We start from the raw sequence: 24,366 nt of genomic DNA, 5'->3' as shown, positions 1-24,366 counted from the left end.
TCCCATGTCTATGAGTCTCCATACACATGAATTAAATTTATTTTTTCTCCTGTTAATCTATCTTATGTCAGTTTAATTATTACACAAGTCAAAAGAACCAAGCAGGCTAGGGATAAAATTTTCCTCATCCTCAACAAGTTGAACTCATGTACTTTTCTTTTATTTATTTATTTATTTATTTATTTATTTATTTATTTATTTATTTATTTATTTATTTATTTATTTATTTATTTATTTATTTATTTATTTATTTATTTATTTATGATAGTCACACACAGAGAGAGAGAGAGGCAGAGACACAGGCAGAGGGAGAAGCAGGCTCCATGCACCGGGAGCCCGACATGGGATTCGATCCCTGGTCTCCAGGATCGAGCCCTGGGCCAAAGGCAGGTGCCAAACCGCTGCGTCACCCAGAGATCCCCCTCATGTACTTTTCTCTTTGGTTTCCTTCTTTTTCTGATTATTTCCCTTCACATATTTCAGGATGCTATCTTGGCTCTTAGAGTGCTTAATATGCTCAATATATACATTAATTCTCTTGGCAAGGATATTATCCTTAACTTGTTTGTTTACAGAAATATCAATGGCATGCTGGATAATATTGTAGACTCTTCTAGTTTTGCCATGGGCACATGCCCCTTTTGGAGCAGTGTCATGCCTTTAGCCACATACATCCAAATCTAGAAGATCCAAATCTACAATATTATAGACATAAGGGAAAGCATTGTTCTAAAAGGAACAAGTCCATGTTTTCTAAAAGGCCTAGAGAACATATAATGGGTGCCTCTCTTCTTTCCTTTTGTGATAGTAATTTTGGTGAATTATTGGAATATGGTGGCTCTGGTTTAAAAAAAAAAAAGAGAAGAAGAAAAGAAAGAAACTTTTAATATCTTGAGCAACCCTGGCTGAGAGGCAAATTGGGACAGGAATCATAATGGGACAGTGAGTGAGGCTATATGAAGATAAGTGGTTCAAAAGTAAGTGTGTATTGGGAAATTCCCTTTATGAGAACGCTGGAATTGTCATCAGGGCAGGTGTAGAAGCTCAAAGGGCTGCAGATATGATTCCATGAGGTGGGGCCAACATTAGCATCTGTGGAGGAAGAGTGATATGCTGGTAAGTGTGAGGGTCAGAGAGAGGAACATCCTGGTACTGCTGTTTCTCTTCCAGGGAAGCCCATTTGGATGTAAGGAGCAGAGGATCAATCAGGCTACCTTGAGAAAAGGGGGCTTTAGGCAGAATTTCTCTGAAATCCAGTAGTAGAGCCTTAACTGGAGCTGGGGGTGGGGGGTCCAGATTCAAGGTAACTTCAGGACCTCCACAGGTGAAAGGGGAAGGTGGTACATTGGTTGTGTGTTGGTAAATGTTTCATAACTGGATTTCAGACAAAAAAGTGATGATTTATAGCATTTACCAACTTCTGTAGTGTAAATACTCTTATTATGGCCAGTTTCAACCAACATAATATCACTGAACTTGAAGATGGGAAGAAATACAACTCTATCTCTCTAGTCAGTTTAAGTCTATTCCAACACACCAGATATTAACTTTTATTTTTTTCCTGAACTTTCCAAGTTTTCAAGAAGTTGGTTTATGATTGTTTTATAATCAGAAAAAAAGTATCAAAAGTTATTTTTTAAAAAAGAAATAGAAATCTGCAGGATATAGACAGATGTATTATGAGTAAGCTTCTCTGATTTTACCATTTGTTGAAGGTCATTCTTAACTTTTGCCATTGGCCTCTGGATCCACCCAGGGGCTTGCAACAGGTTTGGTTGAGCTCACTTCTAAATGTTGACTCCCTATTTTGTGGACATTGTTTCAGAGAGAGGTTGCTCAGAACCACCTGGTGCGGGTCTTAGGAACACCTGACCTTCCTTTATGTTCAGAATTCTGCAGAGGACATTTCAGAGTGATGTTCGGAAACCTGTTTAGGTGGCTCTGAAGAGAGTATAGGAAAACATAACCAGTATGTGACAAGTCTTTCAATATGGTGACTAAAAAATGAAGTTATGCTATGGGAAGTTCTGTATGTGGCATTTGTAAGAGAAAATAAAACCTTGACACATCTTTTAAAAAATAATCACCTCCAGATTAAATGAAGCAGTTGGGTCTGGACTTGGCCTTATACTCAGATTTTGGTGTCTGAGCTCCTCACTTAGATCAGCCTTATGCTCCTTCTCATGCAACTTCCCAACTTCCTGTTTCTGATGCAGGCAGGCCCCCAGCTCATTGTTCTTTATGAAAGCATTTATCTTTTGTTATTATTAAGCTGGGACAAGGTTGTCTAGGGAGTTGGTTTCAGGGGCCCAGGGCTAGTGTTTGATGGGCAGGAGTCTAGGAGTCTTGGGTAGCTTTGAATCAGGCAGGGAAGAGAGACCAGGCCACAGTATCTGCAGGATGGGATTGGGGTAGGCTGGGGTGCTCCACTCATGAGGGGAGATACACAGGTGAACCTGATCTGAAGTAGAAGCTGGAGGTTCTTTGTCCTCTGGATCCTCATGTATTAACTGGAACTGGAAGAAGATCACAGAACAGAAAGTAAGGTACTCTTGTTTGAGGGATGAGTGGATATTTCCGGTTATCTCCCACTTACAAGCAAGATACATACAAAGTCTTGATCATGCTACTTGGGCCTGGGGTGGATAAAGCACTGGCTCAGGAACTGCAAGTCTTGAATTCTTGCCCCATTTCGGCTACTAACTACTTGTGTGACTTTAGGGAAGTCACTTAATTACCCGGGTTTATTTCATGATCTACAAATTATTTGTTTGAAGTAGTTGGAGGCCGGCCTGAGATGACACTAAGGATTTGAGAATTCTTCATATTGGGTTCCAAGTGGCCTGCCTGTAACTCTTTTTTGTTGATTTGATTCACTGGAGTCATCCTCTAGTTTCTTCCACCTGATGGCCTTTCAAATCCCTTATCAGAGTCCTTTTTTCCTTTGTTAAATACCTGCAGAGCCTCCAACAGATTCACATATACAGTGGTTCTCAAAGAATGAACCTGGTACCAGGACCAGCACCATCTGTATCACCTGGAGCTTGTCAGAAATGCAAATTCTCAGTCACCACTCTAGACGCACCAAATTAGAAGGTCTAGGGTTGGGGCCCAGATTATACTGATGCATGCTCCAGTTTCAGCATCATTGCCAGAGGGCAAGCGTCCAGATCCCCTCACTGGCCTGGTCTCTCTCTCTCTCTCTCTCTCTCTCTAAGGAAGAAGTTGAATGTTTTATTATTAAACTATCTTCTTGCAAGGCTGTTGCCTCATTGTATAAAAATAGCACCAGCAAGCACAGTATATTGCAAAATTAAGATAGTTCTTTATCTGAGACTATACAATTAACAAATTTTTCAACCCTGCCAGTTATTTCCAATGGAAAGATCATTTAAGTATTTTGACCCCAATACAGGGATAGTTGTAAGCAAGTTACAGTATTCCCTAAGGCTTAGATTACAATGTTATTCTTAAATTACATAATTTTTATAACTAGTTTTTAACCACATATAATTTCAGGATTCTGAATATTATAACTGGAGCCTAGCCTAAAAATCATAGAGTGTTGCAAAAAAGATGCATATTATATTTATCTGCAATCATTAGAAAGTCAAGGGGTATTTTCTTCCATGAACATTGTTACAAGTAGTTTCTTACCCATTGGCACTGCTAGAAGTTGCAATTTTAAATCCTCTATCCATCACTAACTTTTTAAAGATTTATTTTTATTTATTTATGATAGAGAGAGAGGCAGAGACACAGGCAGAGGGAGAAGCAGGCTCCATGCCGGGAGCCTGACGCGGGACTCAATCCCGGGACTCCAGGATCGCGCCCTGGGCCAAAGGCAGGCGCGAAACCGCTGAGCCACCCAGGGATCCCCCTATCCATCACTAATTTAAGACAACAATGCTAGATTAAGTTGTTTCATACTAGTTTATTTAGGGGTTCCATTTTTACTCAATAGATTATGTATTTCTCATATGCTTCTTTGCTCATTAATTCATCCAGTTCTGAAGGATTACTGCATGTATCTTGATCAGCCAACATTCTTCATAACAATATCTATTGATAAACTTTGGATTTTCTTCAAGAACTTCATTAATTTCAGTTACTTTTCCTTATAGAGGAAAATAGCATTCACTAGCAGCTTTCACACTTTCCAAAACACTGAACTTAACCTTGTTTGTCCAGTTTTGCCCCGACTTTAGGCAGACTACAGTAAATAACATCCCCCGAAGCTTCCTGTACAAAATTGCTGATTCCCACTGTTCCAATACCATTTTCCATTGCTATCCATTCATGTTTGTCTGGGAGCTAATGCAGAGTGGAGCCCAAGCAGCCTCCAGCTGGCACCTACCTTGAGCCCCCAGGATTGGTGGGTGCGGAGGTGGTACCCAGGCTTCAGGCTCATACCACCATGTTCACAGGGGTGTGGGGGTTGCATTCCAGTGGCTCAGGAACCCCGACTGGCAGGGGATTAGGGGGCAGGGGCAGCCCCCTCTGACCTGGTGTCTTACTGTTGTACACCATTTTCCAACCTTATCCCATTCACACACCTTGTCTTCCAGTTGTACCTAATGGTTTATAGTTCTCCAAATACTCCTTGTTCCTTACCCCTTTGGTGTGTTCACTCCTTTTCCCTGGAAAGCCTTTACCCTCTCCCTTTACTCTCATAAATTCTTCTTGTTCTCCCAGGTCAACTCACACATTAGCTCAGCCATGCCGGCACTCCTGCTAAGAGAGCCACTAGCTACCAAGGCAGAGCTCTTCTTCCAGCTTTTGATTATTCTTTAATCCAACCATGACATCTATCTACCCCATATTTCTTTTTTTTTTAATTTTTTAAAATTTTTATTTATTTATGATAGTCACACACACACACAGAGAGAGAGAGAGAGAGAGAGAGGCATAGACATAGGCAGAGGAAGAAGCAGGCTTCATGCACCGGGAGCCCGACATGGGATTCGATCCCAGTCTCCAGGATCGCGTCCTGGGCCAAAGGCAGGCGCTGAACCGCTGCGCCACCCAGGGATCCCTATCTACCCCATATTTCTTGACTGAATCATACGTAATTGGGCTTCTGGGGTATATGACTTGACTTGTGAACTCAGAGCTTACTGGGGAAGACAGACGAGCAGCCAGATAATGAGAGTATAGTGCTTTAATGCATCCACAGAAGTGTGAGCAGTGCAGTATGTACACATGCAAGGTTTGCAATAGGTGTAGGCATGTTGGGGAAGCTTTATGAAGGTGGGAAGGACACTTATCTTGAAGGATAAGTTTTGCAGGCAGCAGGAAAGTATGAAGTGCAGATCTCCTTCAGTTGCATTTAGACAGTAAAGCAAGTCTTTGTTCATTCTGCTGGTTCTACCCTCCCACACTTTTTTTTTTTGCTGCTCGTTCTGGATAAATCAAGTTAAAATGAACTGCACATTGGGGCACCTGGCTCAGTTGGTTAAGCTTCCAACTTCTGGTTTTTTAAATATTTATTTATTTGACAGAGAGAGAGAGAGAAAATTTGAAGCAGACTCTACACTGAATGCAAAGCCCCACGTGGGACTTGAGAGATCATGACCTGATCTGAAACCAATAGTCAGAGGTTCAACTAATTGAGACATCCAGGCTCCCCTAAGTTTCCAACCTTTTCGACTCAGGTTATGATCTTATGGTTGTGGGATGGAGCTCTGTGTCAGGCTCCAGGCTGAGTGTGAAACCTGTTTAAATTTCCTTCTCTCCCTCTCCCTCTGCCCCTCCCCTCCTCCGCTCTTAAATAAATAAATAAATAGAATGAATTGCATGTTAAATGTGTATGTATGTATACATTTCAAAATTTTTTTCTGACAGGAAATACAAAATCTCTGAACCTGAGAAAAGATCATTTATTACACACAGACCATCTTCTTACCAATTACCTATGTCCCTATATCTATAGATAATGTGATGAAAGCCTGATGTTACCCTGAATGTGCAATGGGGTTGCACCATAAAAGTTGAATGCTGAAATTATGAGACTTAGAGCTTATATAGGGCAGGTGGCACATGGCCTCCTCCTGAGAGAGAAATCTTTATTCTGGAATGTAAACAAATCTTCTGGGGAGGGGGGGAATCCTTACTTTTCCTTTTCTACCCTGAGATATAAACAAATGGTATCAGAGGCTTCCCTCCCTTAGAGGATGAATGATGAATGTGTCCACTACTGTGGACAACTAGAGCTAAGTCCTCTGAGAGTCTTCGATGGGGACAACACACTTCAGCATTGTCCCACAAAGAGACAGAAAGCCAGCATTTTTATCTGTCAACTCCTGGCTCTCAGTTGCAGGTCCCTTCTAATGAGCCCACATGCTCTTGTAGCTGGAGAATGCTCTCAGGCACAGTGATGCTTTTAGTGTGCTTATAGGAACTATCTGTGGGTGACCTCTAGGACGGACGAGGGGACATGGACATGATATCTACTATGTGATCTTCTCTGTCTTCATGTCTCTAAAATGGAGATCATAATACCTAACTGCCCTGGGTTGGTGGGAAGATGCAGTGCATCAGGCTTCACAAGGAGCCTCTCACGGTTCTTGAAATGTAGTTGATACTCAGTAAATGGTAGCTTTAGTAGTAATAAGTTAACATGACAGAACAGTGGCTCTTCTTTTGTAGGGGACTTAAGACTTACTTCTGACACTATAAGTTGTGTCAGAGAAGACAGTTGACAGGGTTAGAAGGGGCAACCTGTTGGTTTTAGGAAGAGAGATTTCCCTTGAGTAAAGCCACTCATTTGCCTAATAATAGAATCTATTCCTTTCAAGCACTATAAAGCTAACTGGCCTAGTAAAATATAATTAAGATAGTTTTCTCAGTATTAAAGCTTTTGCCAGTGGCTTGTACATTTTGTTGCTTGGTAGGGAAAATAAAACTTCCACAGAACAGGGTTATTTTGTTTGTAGCTATAAAGAATATTTATCAGTTCATACTAAAATCTCAGAGCATATCCAGGTTGACTTGGATGCCAAACTGGTTGTGTTTTTTACCTTTGCACTAAATCCAATTGTAGGCATTATCACACCTATGCCACAAGTCTGTGTGTGCATCCCTACTAGGAAAATGTAAGGGTGGGGGCAAGGTAACAGTTAACCTGCTTACGTCAAGGTAATGGGGTGGGTGGCCTTGGAAGGTATATGAAAAATAATAAGGGAACTTGGTAAACAGGATCCATCATAAATGGAAAATTGAGTTTTATTTTTATTTTGTTTTATTGGAGGGTGAATTGGAATGATCAGTGTTGTTTAAACTTTGAGAGGTTCTGGGTGACAAGATGCCATGAGAAAGATTGGGTTATGTGTTTCCTTAGTTGCAACAGAGGTGGTAGTTGGAGTCATGGAGGTGGAAGTGCTGATGAGCTCCTCCTAGTTGAGGCCTGCAGGAAGAGTCAGGGTTGTGCATGTCCTGGTGGTGGGCACAGGAGGCTAACTGCACACCAGCCCTTGCCCCTCCTCTGTGCTAAGAGGCCCTGATTTTGTTTGGCTATTAGACCCTTGATCTTGGGGAAAGTGGAATCGAGGCAGTAGATGAATCATGTTTGGTGCAAGGCAATCACATTATTTTATTTGTATTTTCTGGAGCTTGGGCCGAGTGGTCAAGTGACTTAGGAGAAGTCTGATAGAGATGAAGGAAGAGACCTGTCCTGCTTTTGGATTGTTTGGTATTGTGGCAGCTATTATGTCATCATGAGGTGGCATCTCCATCACATTGAGAATATGACAGAATGGGAAAATGGAAAAATTCTGTGTCCTTGATGACATTACTGAGTTTCTGGATTAACCTGGGACTCCATATCTCTGGTTTCTTATAATGTGAGACTTCTATTGTTTAAACCACTTTTGATGGGCTTTTCTGTTATTGAGACCAAACTGTCTTGATTGACAGAGCTCTGGATATAGCACAAGTCTGGTAGAGGGGAGTTAACAAAGACGCTGACATTAGGAATAAGTATCCATGGAAGAGAAGAAGAGCTGAGGCAGAACCAGGACCCCTGAAGAGGGCTCAGTTACTGACCAGGGCAGAGAAAGGATTGGGACTCCTTTTTGATCAGAGCAGCCAGTGTTTCCCACTGCTAGATGGTTCATGAGAGCAGGAACCAGACCTCGAAGGCCCCTTTGGGGAGATGCTGCGGACTGGAGCAGCCACGGCAGAAAAGGCCTGTGGTTCTCTGTGGGAGATCTAGGAGTCAGGACCAACATGATATTACAGCTCTCTTAGCCTGATGATGGTGGAAGAAACGGGCTTTGGGTTCTCCCACTCACTTGAGCAGAGCTTCAGTTTCCTTCTCTGTAAAATGAGGAAAATCATATTTGCCCCCTTGGGTTCTTACAAGGATTAAAATACATTAAAATAAATTAACTTCTTTAATCTGTAATATAGTGGGAGTTTATGAAAAGGTAGTTATTATTCTTTAACAGAGACCTGCAGAGGTACTGAAGACACTTTGTGGTGTACCATCAGATGCATGACCAATAGATGCTGAGTGAGATCAGACCAGTTGGAGACTCGCTAGGGTAATCTGTTGTTGACCTACCCTGATTAGTCTACTAAGAGAGAAGACCCTGGGGATGGAGTTTCTGGAGACCATTTTTTCTCTGTCCCCAGAGACATATCTGAAACAATAGACTTTCTTGGGGCGGGGGGAGAACATTAATATTTGCTATGACATTGTTTTCCCCTGAGCAGGGAGGAAGACAAGGGCAGAATATGTGCGGTGCTGATATAAATGAGAATGCCAGCAATAAGTGGGTTTTCCAGAGTTCCCAAGGGACTGGGTGGGGGCTTATCGTGGGGTCTCAGACTCCTGACAAGAGGGAGGGGGAAGATTGCATAATGTTCCCTGCCCATCCTATCATTGAGGACTTGGGTTATAAAAATGCCAGAGGTACAAATGTAATAACCAGAATCAGAGGCTTCCTGCTCACGGATATGAGGGGGAGATGGACCAAAATAACCCCACAGCACTAATAGCAGACTCTGAGAAGCTACCCCTTCTCTCGTGGAGCCCCTTTCTACACAACCCTTCTAAGTAATTTCTAACCTTTTGTTGACTCACAGAAAGAAGAAGAATAGAAGTTACTGGCGTTTGTAGTAACAGGATGAGAAAGTACAAGACTTCCTGTTGTGTGTGTGTGACAGCTGGTGATAAGTGGAGGGCTCTGCACAGGAAATCCGCCCAGCTTCTGCAATGTGACCTGCCTGAAGCTTGGGCGCTCCTTCAGTCTGGATGTAGATGGCAGGACAAAGGGGCTCCTGGACCATGGGCGACGTGGTAGAGAAGAGTTTGGAAGAGCCCTTGGCACCTTCTACAAATGAGCCCTCCCAGAAAAGGGGAGACCTGGTAGAAATCTTAAATGGGGATAAGGTAAAATTCGATGACACGGGACTCTCCTTAATTCTGCAGAATGGCCTGGACACCCTCCGTGTGGAAAATGCTCTGACAGATGTCATCTTGTGTGTGGACATTCAGGAATTCTCCTGCCACCGCGTGGTGCTTGCTGCAGCCAGCAACTATTTCAGGTCAGCGCGCCTAGGATTACAGTCAAATTGGGTGCAGGTTTAAAGAAAATGGGTATTGATGTGAGAGCCTGATCTAACTAGGTAGCTGTTGTTGTATGTACATTTTGGGTATCTATTTACATTTGTGTGTCTATTCAAGATAAAAGGAAGGAAGCTATTAAACCATAGATTTTAGGTTTTAAGGCATATTAAAAGAGAGATTGGTATAATTTAAAAGCAATATTTATATGTTATGGGGAATCTTCTGGATATGTGTCTTTGTTCCAAAGGATGGAAAATTATTGAAGTCATGGGGATTTCTTCCCCCTTGGTCTGACTAGTGTGTTGGAAACATGATGTTGTCTTTGTTCACCAGTAGATGTAGAGAAAAGGTTGTGGCCCCTCTCTGGGAGTTATCGAGTGACTTGCTGAAACTTAGAGGGTGGATTGGAAAAGAAAGCAGTAACAAAGGTGCTTTAGCAGTGAGGGGCTCCCAGTTATAACACACTCTGAAACCTGGGTTCCATCCTGTCCTGCCCTTCCTGACATTGGGATTTGAGGCAAGTCACTGCATGCTCTGAGTTTTGTCATCTGTAAGCTGGGGACAATGATGATTACTTTTCTGGGTTGTGATCATTAAATATGAGAAGGAAAAGGCTCTTACACAGTGCCTACAGTATAGTAGATGCTCACTATGTCTGCTGAAAGTCTTCACCTCATTCTGTTTGGTTCAGCTTAGAACCATTTATTGAGTGTTTACCACAAGCAAATGCCTGGGATAGGAATGTGGAAGAATCAGGAATGAAGTGAACAGGGCTGGATTCAGAGTTCTCCAGATCAGTGTAGACATAGTGGGAACCAGTCCCCAAGGGAAATGAGGATGAAGAAGGTATTTGGAAAACTTGAAAAAGAAACACCTTTATAATTCTTTTTGTTTTTTTATCATTCTTTTTAATAAGATTTTTCTTAACTCTTGGTTCTGACTGAGGAAATTAAAAAGTATTTACAGATGTAAATATCATGGAAAGTGTTTTATTTTTTCATTTTTCTAAGATGCTTAGAGGGAAATTTTTCCTTGGAATTCAGAGAGCAGGGTCAATGAATTGTTGTGGAATGATTAGATCCCATATGTATACAAGACAAGGGGACACCTGGGTTTGCAGAAGTAGTGCCTGCTATGTGCCAGACAGACATAGTTATCTGATTTTATTTTTGCAGTAGTGCGGTAAAGGTGGCTGATGTTCCCTTTTACGAATGAGGAAATGGAAACCCAACTTCACATATGTAATCATTGCTAGAGCAGGGATTGGGCATGTTCTAGAAATCCTTGTTTTTACTAAAATACAAATTGCCACTATATTTGAGGCTTCATTCCATAGGAACTATATAAACGGTAATGTGTAGGCACAGTCATAAAGGCAAGTTGACACAGATAAACACATTACTTGCCCACCAGTTTTGAGCATATCTTTATATCGATCACAATCACTTTCAGAAGTACATGAAAGTCAGCTTCTTGGATCAATGTCCTGAGTACCCATTTTTAGGTTTATTCATTCTGTTTTTAATCACTGGAAAATGGTTGTCACACAAAGTTATACCCTATTAGCAATTTTGTTAGTGGTTTGTCCTGCTTATGGAACAGGACTACTGACTGTGTGCTCTCAAGTAGATCACCGGTTCCTCTGGTCCTTGGGTTTCTCATCCTAACTGGAAGGTGTTTGGGCCCAGGTCCTTCCAACCATGCTGATGTGGGATACTTAGGGTAAGTGTCTACTGGTCCTCAGAGGAGTTGGTAACAATGAGATGCTGGAGGCTGCATACATGGTATGTACGCCTGTGTAAGAAGCGTCTCTTCCAAAACTGCCTGGTTATGGAGGGAAATTCCTTTTATTCTTTTCTTCAGAGCAGTGACTTTTGATTCTTATCTTGGTATTTCTAAGATGACTTTCCTCCTATAATAAACACAGTCCTGGAGACAGGATTCTTTTTTCTAGTACTGCTCTGAAGAATAATTTCTGTCATTGAACACTTACTGTGAGCAAAGTTTTGTGCCATCTGTGTCACATGCACTATCCCACAGCAACCCTGTGAGTGGGGTAGTTTTATCCCCACTTACAGATGAGGAACCAAAGCCCAGAGTATCTCATAAAGTGACCAAGTGGGATTTTGACCTAGGACTCACATGAAATCAGACATTGCCTCACAGCCTGTCTTGCTTTTGTTTCTAAGGTTTTGAAAGGGGTTGGGAGCCAAGTTCCTTTTATGCTTGCACTTCGGAAGGGCAGAGAGTCTGCTGTGTCTGAGAGGCTTCCGACACAGCCCTCTGTGCTTGGGAGGGCCTGTTAAATTATGTAAGGTTTTTTTTCTTTATTCATTGAAAACATAAATATTTTCCATGGAATGATTGAACCATAGTGTATTTAACCAGTCCTCTGTTGACCGACATTTGGATTGTTTCTTATCTTTTACTATACACCGATGTCATAATGAATAACCTTCTACATGTCATTTTATATGCATGCAGGAGTACCTGGGGGTGCATTTCTTGAAGAAGGTTTGCTGAGTCAAGGAGAAATGTACCTGCAGTTTAAGTGGATATGCCAGAATCTCCTTGATAGGGGTTTGATCATTTTACACTCCTTATAGGCTTGCCAAAAGAAGATGGCTTCCAAGTTTTGGATTTTTCCCAGACAGATGAGAAACAGTATCTCAGTTTGTTTTAATTTGCATTTCCCTTAATTTTTTTTAAAGGATTTATTTATTTGAGTGGGGAAGGGCCGAGGGAGAGGAAGAGAGAATCTCAAGCTGAGTGCAGGGAGTCTGCTTAAGCCTGGGACTCGATCCCATGACCCTGAGATCAAGACCTGAGCCTAAACCAAGAGTCAGACACTTAACCAACTGGGCCACCCAGGCACTCTGTATTTCTCTTATTTTTAATAAGCTTAAACATCTTTCTTGGGATGCCTGGGTGGCTCCGCGGTTGAACATCTGCCTTCAGCTCAGGGCGTGATCCTGGGGTGCCAGGATCAAGTCCCACATCAGGCTCCTTGCACATAGCCTGCTTCTCTCTCTGGCTATGTCTCTGCCTCTCTCTCTCTGTGTCTCTCGAGTAAATAACAAATCTTTTTAAAAAAACTTTCTATATGCTTAAGGATCATCTATAGTTCTTTTTCTGTGAACCCTCTCTTCATAGCCTTTCAAATTTTCGTGTATATTTTTTAAAATTAAAATTTGTTTTGATAAAAGTACTATGTGCAGATAGTTAACAGTGAGCCAAATATTACAGGCTTATAATGAACAAAAAAAGTTCCTCTTCACCTCCTCTACCCTTCAGTTTTCCTTGTCAGAGCCACCATTTTTGACATTTAGCTGTTTCTTCTGGTATTAATATTTATATTTCTTCAAAATATGGTTATACTATTATTTCCTGATTTCTCAATTTTACATCATTTATTGATTTCCTGTATGTCTGATAAGGACTTAGTTAGCCCTTACACCTAACTCCCTTACCGCACACTTCCCTTCCTTACACTCTCTCAATATAATGTTATCACTTTTTTTTGGTGAAATTTGTACTAAGAATTTACATTATGTCCATGAAAACATTGTTTCCTGCTGAGCCAAGTTGTGTGATAATGTTACACTTTGTTTCTTATAAAGCTTTTTATCTTTCCTGAAGTTAATAGTTCATTCCTTTTTCCATTTGCTTAATTTTTTTAAAGATTTTATTTATTTATTCATGAGAGACAGAGAGAGAGAGAGAGAGAGGCAGAGACACAGGTGGAGGGAGAAGCAGCAGGCTCCATGCAAGGAGCCTGATGTGGGACTCAATCCCAGGACTCCAGGATCACATGCCCTGGGCCAAAGGCAGACACTCAACCACTGAGCCGCCCAGGCATCCCCCATTTGTTTAATTTGGGGGCTGTCTTTCACTCACAGCCTCTTATAATGATCTTTCATGTGGTCAAGTGAATCAAAGAATCTCCCAGTTCCATTCCCCCGCGCCCCCCCCCCCGAATCTTGCTCACTGACATCATTTTATACATGTTCTTTGGACCCACTGCCTAGCTATTGTCTAGCTGCATATGTAGCCATAGTGGCTATAAACAGGGACTGTATTAGTAACTCAGACAATATAGTTCCCTTTGGGGACCTATTTAAAAGTCTTGAGTGGAGTGAGGAATTTGGGAAGATACACAGTGTTGAGGCTGAGTTAAGGGCAAAGGAGAAGAAAGCTTTATTAAAAGTAGCTCATGGCATACATTAAATGTCAAACAACCAAATGGCAAGGTGTCTGAATATTCTCATGGCAGGAATATCAAGGGAAGCGTAACTTAACATTCATAGTAATGTTTTTTAAAATGCTATAAGACTGCTAGTGTCTTTTATAAGACTGCTAAGAAAGCTGCCATTTGTGTTATGCCTCTGGACGTGTCCCCAGATCAAAGTCTTTGGAACCAGTTGTGTATCCTGCATGCTGAACCCCATCTCCCAAAGATCTCCATCTAAACCAGTGGTTCTTACCATTTTAGGGGGCAGGGTACAGTGGATACGCACACTCCATAAGTGATGTTGACCCCTGAGGGCAATCATGTTGTGAGTCCCAGGGATGGCTGAGAGGAGGAATGGTGATGTAGGGAGGGATCATCTGGTTTCTCACAGTCCTACCTGATGACCGGCCTTCCTACATGTATAAAAAAACTTACAGGCTGTGGCTAAGTCAACAGCAAACTCCTTTGTTGCTGCTGATAGCCCAAATCTGCCTGAACCTTGGCTCCTGTCTCGTACCTCTGTACCTCGTTCTATGAGGCCATGGTGAAGGGACTTTGACCACTGGCTACAAAAAGCAAGCACAGGTCAGGCATGGGAATGGCATTGTGGGCCCAATCTATTAATATTATTATTATATATTGTTATATATCAACCAATTACTGTAAGGCAGAAAGTGAGGTGAGAGGCTAGTCTTAAACCATGTGTAAACATTATAAGCCTTTGCTTTCTCTACATAATAGTGTAAGGTGTCTACAAAGGAGCCAGTAAGCACAGGTAATAGATAAGTGCAAAAGAAAACAACGAGTTAAGGCCATCTGGATCTGGATTAGAAATCTGGTTAATGGTGAAAGCATTGAAGATTATTGTTGCCGTAGTGGTGAACTCAAGCAAACTGGTGATTATACTTCTAGCATCCAGTCAAGCATTTTATGCTTTTAATATTGTTCGTTTGGCAGAACCAATGTGGTGACTGATATTTACGTACTTTAGGTCTGTAATTTCTTATCTGCAATTCTAAAATCCTCAAAGTGCTGATAATTGGAAAGATTTTTATAACTTATTGTGGATGAGTCTGTGTCTTGAACTGCTCTTGCCTGATGGAGACATCTGTCCTGAACTGAGGGAAGGCTACTTAGAGTCTGTTTATTCCACTTAGGGCCACTATCCATATATTCCTGCTGAAGTAGGAGTGCATTGGATTAAGGAGTGCTGAGGGTGCTATTTAATATTCAGGATATGGTAATATCCAAACAATTCTGAATGCCAGAGCACCTCTGCCTGCAAGATTTGGGGGTAATGGATTATGGAACTTTCTGGTACAGTTTGTTTTCATTTTGGTGTTATTCTTCTACCTTGTTTCACAGGAATATTTCACATACTTGTAAACATAGTTTACATGCAGTTTTGCATCTTGCTCTGTATCTTTTTTCATTATAATCTTTCCTCCATAGTTTTCATGACTCTATTTATTTTGTTACCATTTTTAATAGATGCATAGTATGGAAATCATTCTCTCATTGTGAATGCAGGTTTCTTCTAATATTCTGGGTTTTTTAAAAAATAATATGGTAGTAACCGTATTTGTGTTAAGTATTTATTGCAATTTGCAGTCTGGAAAGGCCAACATTTTTTGAGTATTTACTGCATGCCAGGAACTTTGCTGGATTTTTTTTTCATTTGGTTTAATCTTCATAATGTCAACAATTAGGTAACAACAAGTAGATAACATTGTCTCCTAAAATTTTACCCTCCAAGGAACTCACTTCATAGGAAGAATGGCTTCCCCATTGTGACCCAAACTGAAAACAGATCTTTCCACGGTGCAGAAATGTGGCTGTTGGGACATTTCCTGTGTAAGACCATTAATTCCTTTTCCCTACCACATACTAGTATGGTCTACCTAAGCTGAAAATGAGGAGAAAATGTAAAAATTGCCTTTTTGTGCCTGTAAGCCCCACCCTACACACACACACACACAGGTAAGCAGAGTACTGTGGGAACATTCAAGCCAATTTGTGTCTGGGGCCTGATCTGACAGACGCCCTCATAGCAGCAAAGACTCAGCATGGCTTAGGACACCAGTCTGGGTCAGGGTTTTTTTTTTTTTTTAATTCATGAGAGGCAGAGAGAGAGAGAGAGAGAGAGAGAGAGAGAGGCAGAGACACAGGCAGAGGGAGAAGCAGGCTCCATGCCGGGAGCCTGATGTGGAACTCGATCCCAGGTCTCCAGGATCAGGCCCTGGGCCGAAGACGGCACTAAACCGTTGAGCTACCCGGGTTGCCTTGGTCAGGGGATTTAATACAAAATAAGGAAGCAGGTTAGGAGGTGAAGTGAAGAGACAGTACACTTTGAAAGTATAGGGCCTCAAGAACCTATAGGACATCATTGAGGCAGGCACCAGTAACTGCTTGGTGTAATGAAAACACCATCTTAAAATCTTGTCATTGGCATTTGAGTCTATACCCTTCCATTTATTGGCTGTGTGCATCTTAGAGGAATTGTTTGGCCTTTTTATTGCTCAGGGCTGTTAGACAACACAATGAAGCTAATGATTTATGTATAGCTATCCCAGTAAGTTTATGAAATACACATAATAAAGTTGATTTATTTATGAATTTATTTGCCTAAACATTTTATGCATGACAATAACTCAGATTTCTTCATTTTAAGAGAAATCAACTGGATTTATGTAGGTAACTTGCAGAGTCCCTCGGAAGGCCAAACTTAGAAAAAAGCAGGCAGTGGCCAGGACCACAGCCCAAAGCCAATCAGAACCCATGTGGGGAGGACTTTCCTGCTACTCAGGATCCTGGAAGCTAACACAGTTCTGGCTACTGGCACTGTTGCCCTTGCAGTTCCTGAAAACTGGAGACTGCTGATGCTTCTGCTGCCTCCACCATAATGGGCTTTCCCCTGTCCCTCCTTCTTTGCATTACCAGCTCCCAGTTCCTAGCCTGGAGTTAGTTTATCTGATTGGTCAAGGCTGAGTTACACATGCCAATTCATTAACTGTGACAAAGGCTGGGAAAGCATGCCTTGGGCCTCTGCGGCCTCTGCCACACTCTGTGTCTCATTCAGAGGTAGAGTTTGCCATACCTATGAAGGGCTTCAGATGCTGGGCAACCAAAAGCTGGCAAGAGTCCATTACATGCAGCTACTATGTGCCAGGCCTACATAAGGTGCAGAATAAGGGTTAAGGTATCATGAAAAATATACCAAGTATTAGAGAATTCCATGACTCTTGTCTCAAATGCATCAGAGGAAGGATCCTGAGGTCTTACAGGCAAGAGGACAATTATTTTGCACTTTTTGGGACACCTGGGTGGCTCAGCAGTTGAGCATCTGCCTTTGGCTCAGGGCGTCATCCTGGAGTCCCAGGATCAAGTCCCGTGTCGAGCTCCTTGTGTGGAGCCTGCTTTTTCTTCTGCCTATGTTTCTGCCTCTCTGTCTCTCTCTGTCATGAATAAATAAATAAAATCTTTTTTAAAAATTATTTTGCACTTTTTACTTCTCTTCTCCCTTCAAATATTTAGCCCCCAGTATACCTGTTGAGAGTGTGTGGCATGCAGACACACCATCCATCATGCATGGTCAAGAAACTGGCTGAAAGAATGAGCTATGAGAGAATCCTTGATACCATTGCAATGGCTGGCATTCAGCAAACAATTTGTAAAATTTGATGTCAATAAAAACTTGATATTCCTCCTGCAGTTTCTGTCACTAATTAGGTAGCATCCTGGTCAAAGCAGAATGTTGTGGATTTAACAGTTTACTCACACGACTATTTGGACACAAATGTGCTAAGCCTACATAGTGATTCCTGCAGACCTTTTTTTTTTTTTAGCATTGGAAGGTACTGGACAGGAGTTGGTGCCCCAGGGTAGAAGTGTAGTCGGGTCCTTTGAATTTTTATTTATTTATTTATTTTTAATTTTTTTAAAATTTTATTTATTTATGATAGGCACACAGTGAGAGAGAGAGAGAGGCAGAGACACAGGCAGAGGGAGAAGCAGGCTCCATGCACCGTGAGCCCGACGTGGGACTCGATCCCAGGTCTCCAGGATCGCGCCCTGGGCCAAAGGCAGGCGCTAAACCGCTGTGCCACCCAGGGATCCCCTGAATTTTTAATAAAATATCATGTCGGGGTGCCTGGGTGGCTCAATTGGTTGAAAGTCAGTGGAATGTCTGACTCTTGACCTTGGTTCAGGTCTTGGTCTCACGATAGTGAGTTCGAGTCCTGTGTTGGGCTCTGCACTTGGTGTGGAGCCTACCTGACAACAACAACAACAAAAATTCATTTCTGTCATCTCCACCCCTAGTGTCTAGGGTGTGTGGCTTGTCCTTCAGTCAAGTTCAGAAAATCCATTCTTCTCCTGTTTTGAATAATGCTCCATGGAGCTCTCAACTACAACACAACAGAGAAATACTTTCATCATTCACATCTCAAGTTCTGAGCTTTACCCCTATGTCAAGTATACAGATTTGTAATAGATTCTAATATTGTAAACACCAAGCAGTCCACGAGAAGAGTTGTTCATATGTAGAACATTGGTAAAACTGCCTCGGAGCTCACCATCCATCACGTTGCTCAATGTTCCCATATTAGTCAGCAATCTTTTGGTTGCTACGGATAGGAACTGAGGTCAAATCAGCTTGGGCAAAAGAGGAAGGTATTTGGCCACATAGCCAATTCATACGAAGGGCCAGGATGCAGCAGAGACTGTATAGAAAAGGAACTAGGGCCTTGAATGTAGTCAGTGTTTCTTCAACCCTCGCTTGGCTTATTTCTCAGGTGGGATTTCTCAGATGGACTTCTGCCACATGGTTGGGGGCTTGCTTCTTGGCAGCTCTGAAACTCACTTCTCTTTGGTTGGTTCCAGAGAGAAACTGAGGGGCTAGCTTCAGTTTGAAAAGGAAAGACTGGAAAGACTGATTGGCTCAGCTCCATCCAATTACCCAATCCTAGACCAATCACTATGTCAGGGAAGTGGGGTGCAATGATCAGCCCAGTTTAGTTTAGGAATCCAAGGTTGGCCAAAAAGGGTATGGGGAGGGAGCAGTAAGAGGAGAGATATTGGTAAAAAAGTTGAGAGTTTCTATTTGAGCCACATGATTTGAGTGGGACTCAAGAGAGCATTTCCCCGAAGGGGAAAGCATTAGACAAAAGGAAAAATAAATGTACATTAAAGAGGGATAGTAAATCCCAGTTTACTTTGTTTTATTAGCTAACTTATTGTACTTCTGTCTTTGCTTTGGCTATCAGGAGGCTCAGTGCATGAGCTTATTACTTCAGCTTAGGTTTCAGTGATACATTCTCCTACTTTAATTACTTAGATCTTATCTTCTTACTTTTTGTTGTTACTGGTTTGTATTTTATAATAACCCCTGAAGCTTTATTATAAGCCACTTTAAGTTCTTTTGCTCTTTTGCAGAGGCTTTTTTTTTTAGCAAGCTCTAGACTCAATGTGGGATTTGTACCTACAACCCTGAGATCAAGAGTCACGTGCTCTACTGACAGCCAGCCAAGTGCCCCTAGAGAGGCCACTTTTGCATAAAGATAAGTCTTCCTTGCTATGGAAAAAATATCATTTAGGCAACCTACCTATCCTCTGCAAGCTGTAAGAGTAGGCATTCTTTTATTACATCTAACTTCTGTGGAAAGCTTTAAGGCCACAGTAGTTACAGGAGTGCTGATACTGCTCTGACTTTAAAACACGATCAAACCAAAAGTTGCATCATAGTTCTTTCTGAGGTGACACTCAAGGATCTACAAAAATTACCCACCAGCAGGTTTGCGTATAATGTATCAGGTCCGGGGTCTAGTAAGAATTCACTGACATTCAAGAGATCATGTGTCACGCAGAGCAAGCTCAGGCTTGTCAGAGGTAGATGTCAAGGGCATTTTGTTATGTGGGGGCGTAAGAGGAGGGGCAGATGCCCAGTGAATAATTCTTGAAAGGTGGGGTTAGGGATCACAGCACTCTGGGTTGATTGAATGAATACATGAATGGATAGATAAATGGAATTTCACTAAACCACTCTACTAGATATTGAGTTTAGAAAGATTAATGAATTCTGATTTCCTGTTGACTTCAAAATCAGTCAATTAGAGGAGAGAGGCAAATCAGTGTTTCAGTACAGAGTGATAAGTACTATGATGGAGTTCTGCTTACAGAAGGGGCATTAAATCAGACTGGGGGAAGAAGCAATCAGAGGGCTTCCTGGGAAAGGTGATATCTGAGCAGTTTTAAAAGATGACGCCATTGACCAGAAGGCACTAAGTGAGGGAGAGAAAGGAGGGAAGCATTCCAGGCAAAAGGAAATGCATCTGGTAAGGTATCATGCAGTGTAAGCATGGGAACCAGAGGTGGATGAATAGGGTTGGAGTAAGGATATGCTTGGACCAATAAGCCTGAAAGATGGGCAGGGTCAGACCATGAAGGTTTTGTTGGGTTAGGGTGAGAGTTTGATATGTATCTTTCAGGCAGCAAGAAGCCATGGTAGAGTTTTTAAACAGGAAAGAATTCAAGATCTCTGTTAAGAATAACCCTTTGGGCTGTGTTGTGGAGGCCCCCTCAATCCAGGAAGACCTTCAGGTGGTTGCAGGCAGTGGCCCAGCCAGTGGGTTTGGGGAGATAGTCTCAAGTGACATTCCAAGTCCTCTCTGAGTCTCAAGTGACGTGCGGAGTCCTCAGGGCAGCTAGACCACAGAGGAGCTGCGAGGAGGGGAGCCCCTGACTGGTGAGAAGAGGAAGAAGGAGGCAAGGCTCTGGAGGCTAGGAGACAAACTCAACTGGAAGCCAAACTACACTTTTGCTGAGGGCCAGCTCTGAGCTTCAGGACTAATAAAAGAAAGCAAAGGTGGAGTAACATTATGTATGAATCCTTCACCCATCCATGTCATTCAATTTTAGAGCAAAGTCCAGAAACACAAGTCATTTCATAGTAACTCAAGCTCTGAACTTCCATTTTTTGAACACCTTGAAGGACATACACACCACAGCTGGTAATTAAAATCTGTTCTCTCTTATCTACATCTCTGACCTGGACAACTGCTAGCTTTTAGGGCACCTTCATATGAATTTTTAAAAGTTCTATTTGGGAAGACCAATTAGAAATAGATGTTCTGTTCTTTGGGGACTGTTGCAATCCACTGTAGGATAAGAGGCTTAGAGAGTGTAACAAGGGCTGGATTTCAACCCCAACTCTGGCACCTGAGTAACACTGAGTGTAGCCCAATCTATGGTAGCTCCTTCTTTACCTTTGGCTTTAAAACTTCTCTCCACTCCCAGCTGAAGGATCTATTTTCTCTCTCCTCTCCCTTTGGGTCTGTATCACAAATACAGAGTGATCCTCACTCCTTGGAGTGAGGATTGGGGCCAGTGCTAGTTCACATTTCCAAGTGGTCAGAACAAGAGAATGCTCAGGAAAATCTCAAAACAGAGGCTGATCCTTGACTTCTGGATAATGACATGGAGGTCTTAAGGAAGTCAGCATGGGAGCCTGGGGGGTTGGGATGGAACATGTTTGGAAAAAGGGGTGATGAGGAGCCTCCAGGACAACAGCTTGGTCAGGATGTGTCAGTGGACGACAGTAAAGCACAAATGCTGACCATGCTCATGGTCTAGTGGGAAGTGAGAATCAGAGAAGACCTTATTGAAGAGGGAAGTGGTGTTTTGTTAGGGGAAGCCAGGTTTCATCTCTGGCAAGGAGATGGAAGATGTGCCAAAGCAAATCAAGGTAAAGAACAACTACCATGTTTTATACTGTAAGATCTAAGGTAGGAGGGCTTAGGTTAGACATCATAGGTCTGGGGTTCCAATTTAGAGAATCACTAGATAATATAGTTCTCTATACACACACTTTGTTCTAGGAGCTCATTGTTATTTATTCTAATGGCCCATAGAGGAGAAATGTGGATTTGGAGAGTGTGGTGTAAAATAGGCAAATTCCCTTGGCCTGCAGGACCAAGTACAGGATGGCACTGCATGCATAGCTTCCTTCTATTTTTTATTTTATTTATTTATTTATTTATTTATTTATTTATTTATTTATTCATTCATTCATTCATTCATTCATTCGAGACAGGGAGAGAGAGAGAGGCAGAGACACAGGCAGAGGGAGAAGCAGGCTCCATGTTAGGGAGCCCGATGTGGGACTCAACCCCGGGACTCCAGGATCACGCCCTGAGCCGAAGGCAGACACTCAGCCACGGAGCCACCCAGGCATCCCATAGCTTCCTTCTATTTACTTACACATCCATCCATCCACTCATCCACCCATCCATCCAACCACCTATCTACCCAACCACCCAACAAATATTAAATGTCTACCATGGCCCAAAAAAATAAGAATTGAGAGAGAAGTAAAATCTAGCCCTTGCCTTTCAGAGCCTTATAAATCTAATAGAGGAGAAGACTTATTAAAAATAGCCTATATAGGGGTGCCTGGGTGGCTCAGTTGCTTGAGCTTATGACTCTTGATCTTGGGGCTCTAAGTTCAAACCCCATGTTGGGCCTAGAACTTACTTAAAAAAATATGCTAAAAAAAAAGAAAACTATGTAAAGTGTACATTGAGAAGCCTGTCTAGCCTAAGGGTGTTGAGGTAAACAGAGGCACATGCTGGAAACTGCTAGTTGTTGGGCATAGCTACCTCAGGGGATAGGGCCTTGAAAGGCAATATTGAGAGTACATAAACATTTCATTTCTTGGGGCATTTTAAATACAATCTGTAGCATTTGGGCCCATTTGTTATTCATTATCCATTTGTCTAATTGTGTCAGTCAGGACTCCTCATTGCAAATGGCAGATACTCCGTTCAAACTGGTTCAAGCATATTTAAAAAAGAACTTATTTGCTCACATAATTTAAAAGTTCAAGTGTATTGATTTTAGGTCTCATTTGATCCTTGTGTTCACAGAATGTCATCAGGACTCAGTTTTTCTCTGTCTCTTGTCTCTATTTTCCTGTGTTGGTTTCTCTCTTAGGGAGGGTCTTCACACATAGAGGCAAGAAAATATCCTGCAACTCCAAACTTTTATTTCTCCCAGCTCAGCCATGATAGCAGAGAATTCTCTTTCCCAGTAGTTTCAGAGAAAGTTCTAGAATTGGCTTCAATTGGACTGGCTTCTTCCTTTGCCCATCAGTGAACTGATCCCTGCAGTATGGGAGACTAGTATGTGACTTGGACTTTGCTCACCCCTGGTTTAAGAGGTGGGGCTAGCTCCATCCAAACCTCCTAGACTGATACCGGAAGAGGGATAGTTTCCCAAAGGAAAATTTGGGAGATTAGGAATGATGTTGGACAGGGAAAATAAGAACTGCTTGTTATAACCTTGTAGTTGAATCATTGCTGAATCCTGGCCGTAAGCATTTGCTGTTGATGATGTTTGTGATTGATGTTCTAGCCTGCTTGATCTTGCAGGACAGAACAAGCCCTTCTTCCTGTTATACATTTGGATGGGCTGCATTACATGGCATGCTGAGGCCTCAGCAAAGGTCCAGTGGGGCTGGGAGGAACTCTGGTTCTATAGAAACATAGCTAGAGCTCTGGTCCCCAAAGAGTCCATGTGCAATGTCCTTGAGGAGTGCTAAACTTGAGCAAAGTGTTTGGCAGAATGCAGTTCTTTCAGGACTTGATTTTTAGATTCAAGTGGGGGCATCTCTGGGGTTCTAGCTCCTCTGTCAGTTTGGAGCACCCTCAGCCAGCAGCTGGGGGCTCAGGCAGCTGACTTCAGGCCCCAGGTAGAGATGGCAGCACGTGGTGAGTCATGTCTCTAGAAATGGCCATGAACCCCCAAATCACATGTGAACAGCAGATAAGAACAGAGAATTGTCCACTGTTTATTATTAATGGGGCTTTGGCACCACATTCTGTTTCAGAACTCCTAGCTCTAATGAACTATTACTTGAATATAAGCTCTAGTGGCCATATCTATACAGCTAATCTAGAGAAAGACCTAAAAGGCCAGCATGAGGCTAGCTTCCATATGAGGCTGTGTGCCGCACCCCACCCCCAGTTTGGGAGCAGCCTTAGGCCTCACAGAATTCTAGGAGGGTTAGATCTCAAAAGGTGAAAGGGAGAATCTATAGGGAGGGAGGATTTTTCTTTTCTTTTCTTTTCTTTTCTTTTTAAGATTTTTTATTTATTCATGAGAGACAGAGAGAGAGACAGAGAGAGAGAGAGAGAGGCAGAGACACAGGCAGAGGGAGAAGCAGGCCCCATGCAGGGAGCCCGACATGGGGCTCAATCCCGGGTCTCTCCAGGATCAGGCCCTGGGCTGAAGGCGGTACTAAACCGATGAGCCACCCGGGCTGCCCAGCAAGGGAGGATTTTCAAGGGCACGTGTGTCCCAGCACCACAGTTAGTTATTTCTTTGACATGGAATGTTGTGCAATCTCCTCCTCCTCAGGGTGAGCCAAAGGAGCTTATGTTAGAAAGTGAGGTGACCTCTCCTAGGGCATTGGTTCTTAAACATTGGTTTGCCAAAGAATTATGAGTGGAGGTTGGAGGAGTCTAATAAAATTCATATTCCCAGCCCCATAGCCAGGGATTTTGATTCA

The 24,366-nt window shown here is 42.3% G+C and overlaps 1 protein-coding gene across 3 annotated transcripts in view; it reads left to right on the top strand.

Annotated features, from left to right (window-relative positions):
* Positions 1–24,366, top strand: part of KLHL6 (kelch like family member 6) — a 104,661-nt gene that overhangs the window by 36,037 nt on the left and 44,258 nt on the right. For 2 of the 3 annotated variants that reach the window (XM_072807561.1, XM_072807563.1), the window contains exon 1: positions 9,027–9,549. In XM_072807561.1, coding sequence (XP_072663662.1) covers positions 9,263–9,549 — 287 coding nt within the window. In that variant the 5' untranslated portion in view covers positions 9,027–9,262. Of the gene's footprint in view, positions 1–9,026; positions 9,550–24,366 lie in introns of those variants that run through there. The other variant, XM_072807562.1, reaches the window with a different exon arrangement.

This window comes from Canis lupus, chromosome 31 (genome assembly GCF_048164855.1).
Source record: "Canis lupus baileyi chromosome 31, mCanLup2.hap1, whole genome shotgun sequence".
Taxonomy (NCBI): Eukaryota; Metazoa; Chordata; class Mammalia; order Carnivora; family Canidae; genus Canis; species Canis lupus.
The sequence above is the reverse complement of the archived record's forward strand: the minus strand, read 5'-3'. Positions and strand labels throughout refer to the sequence as shown.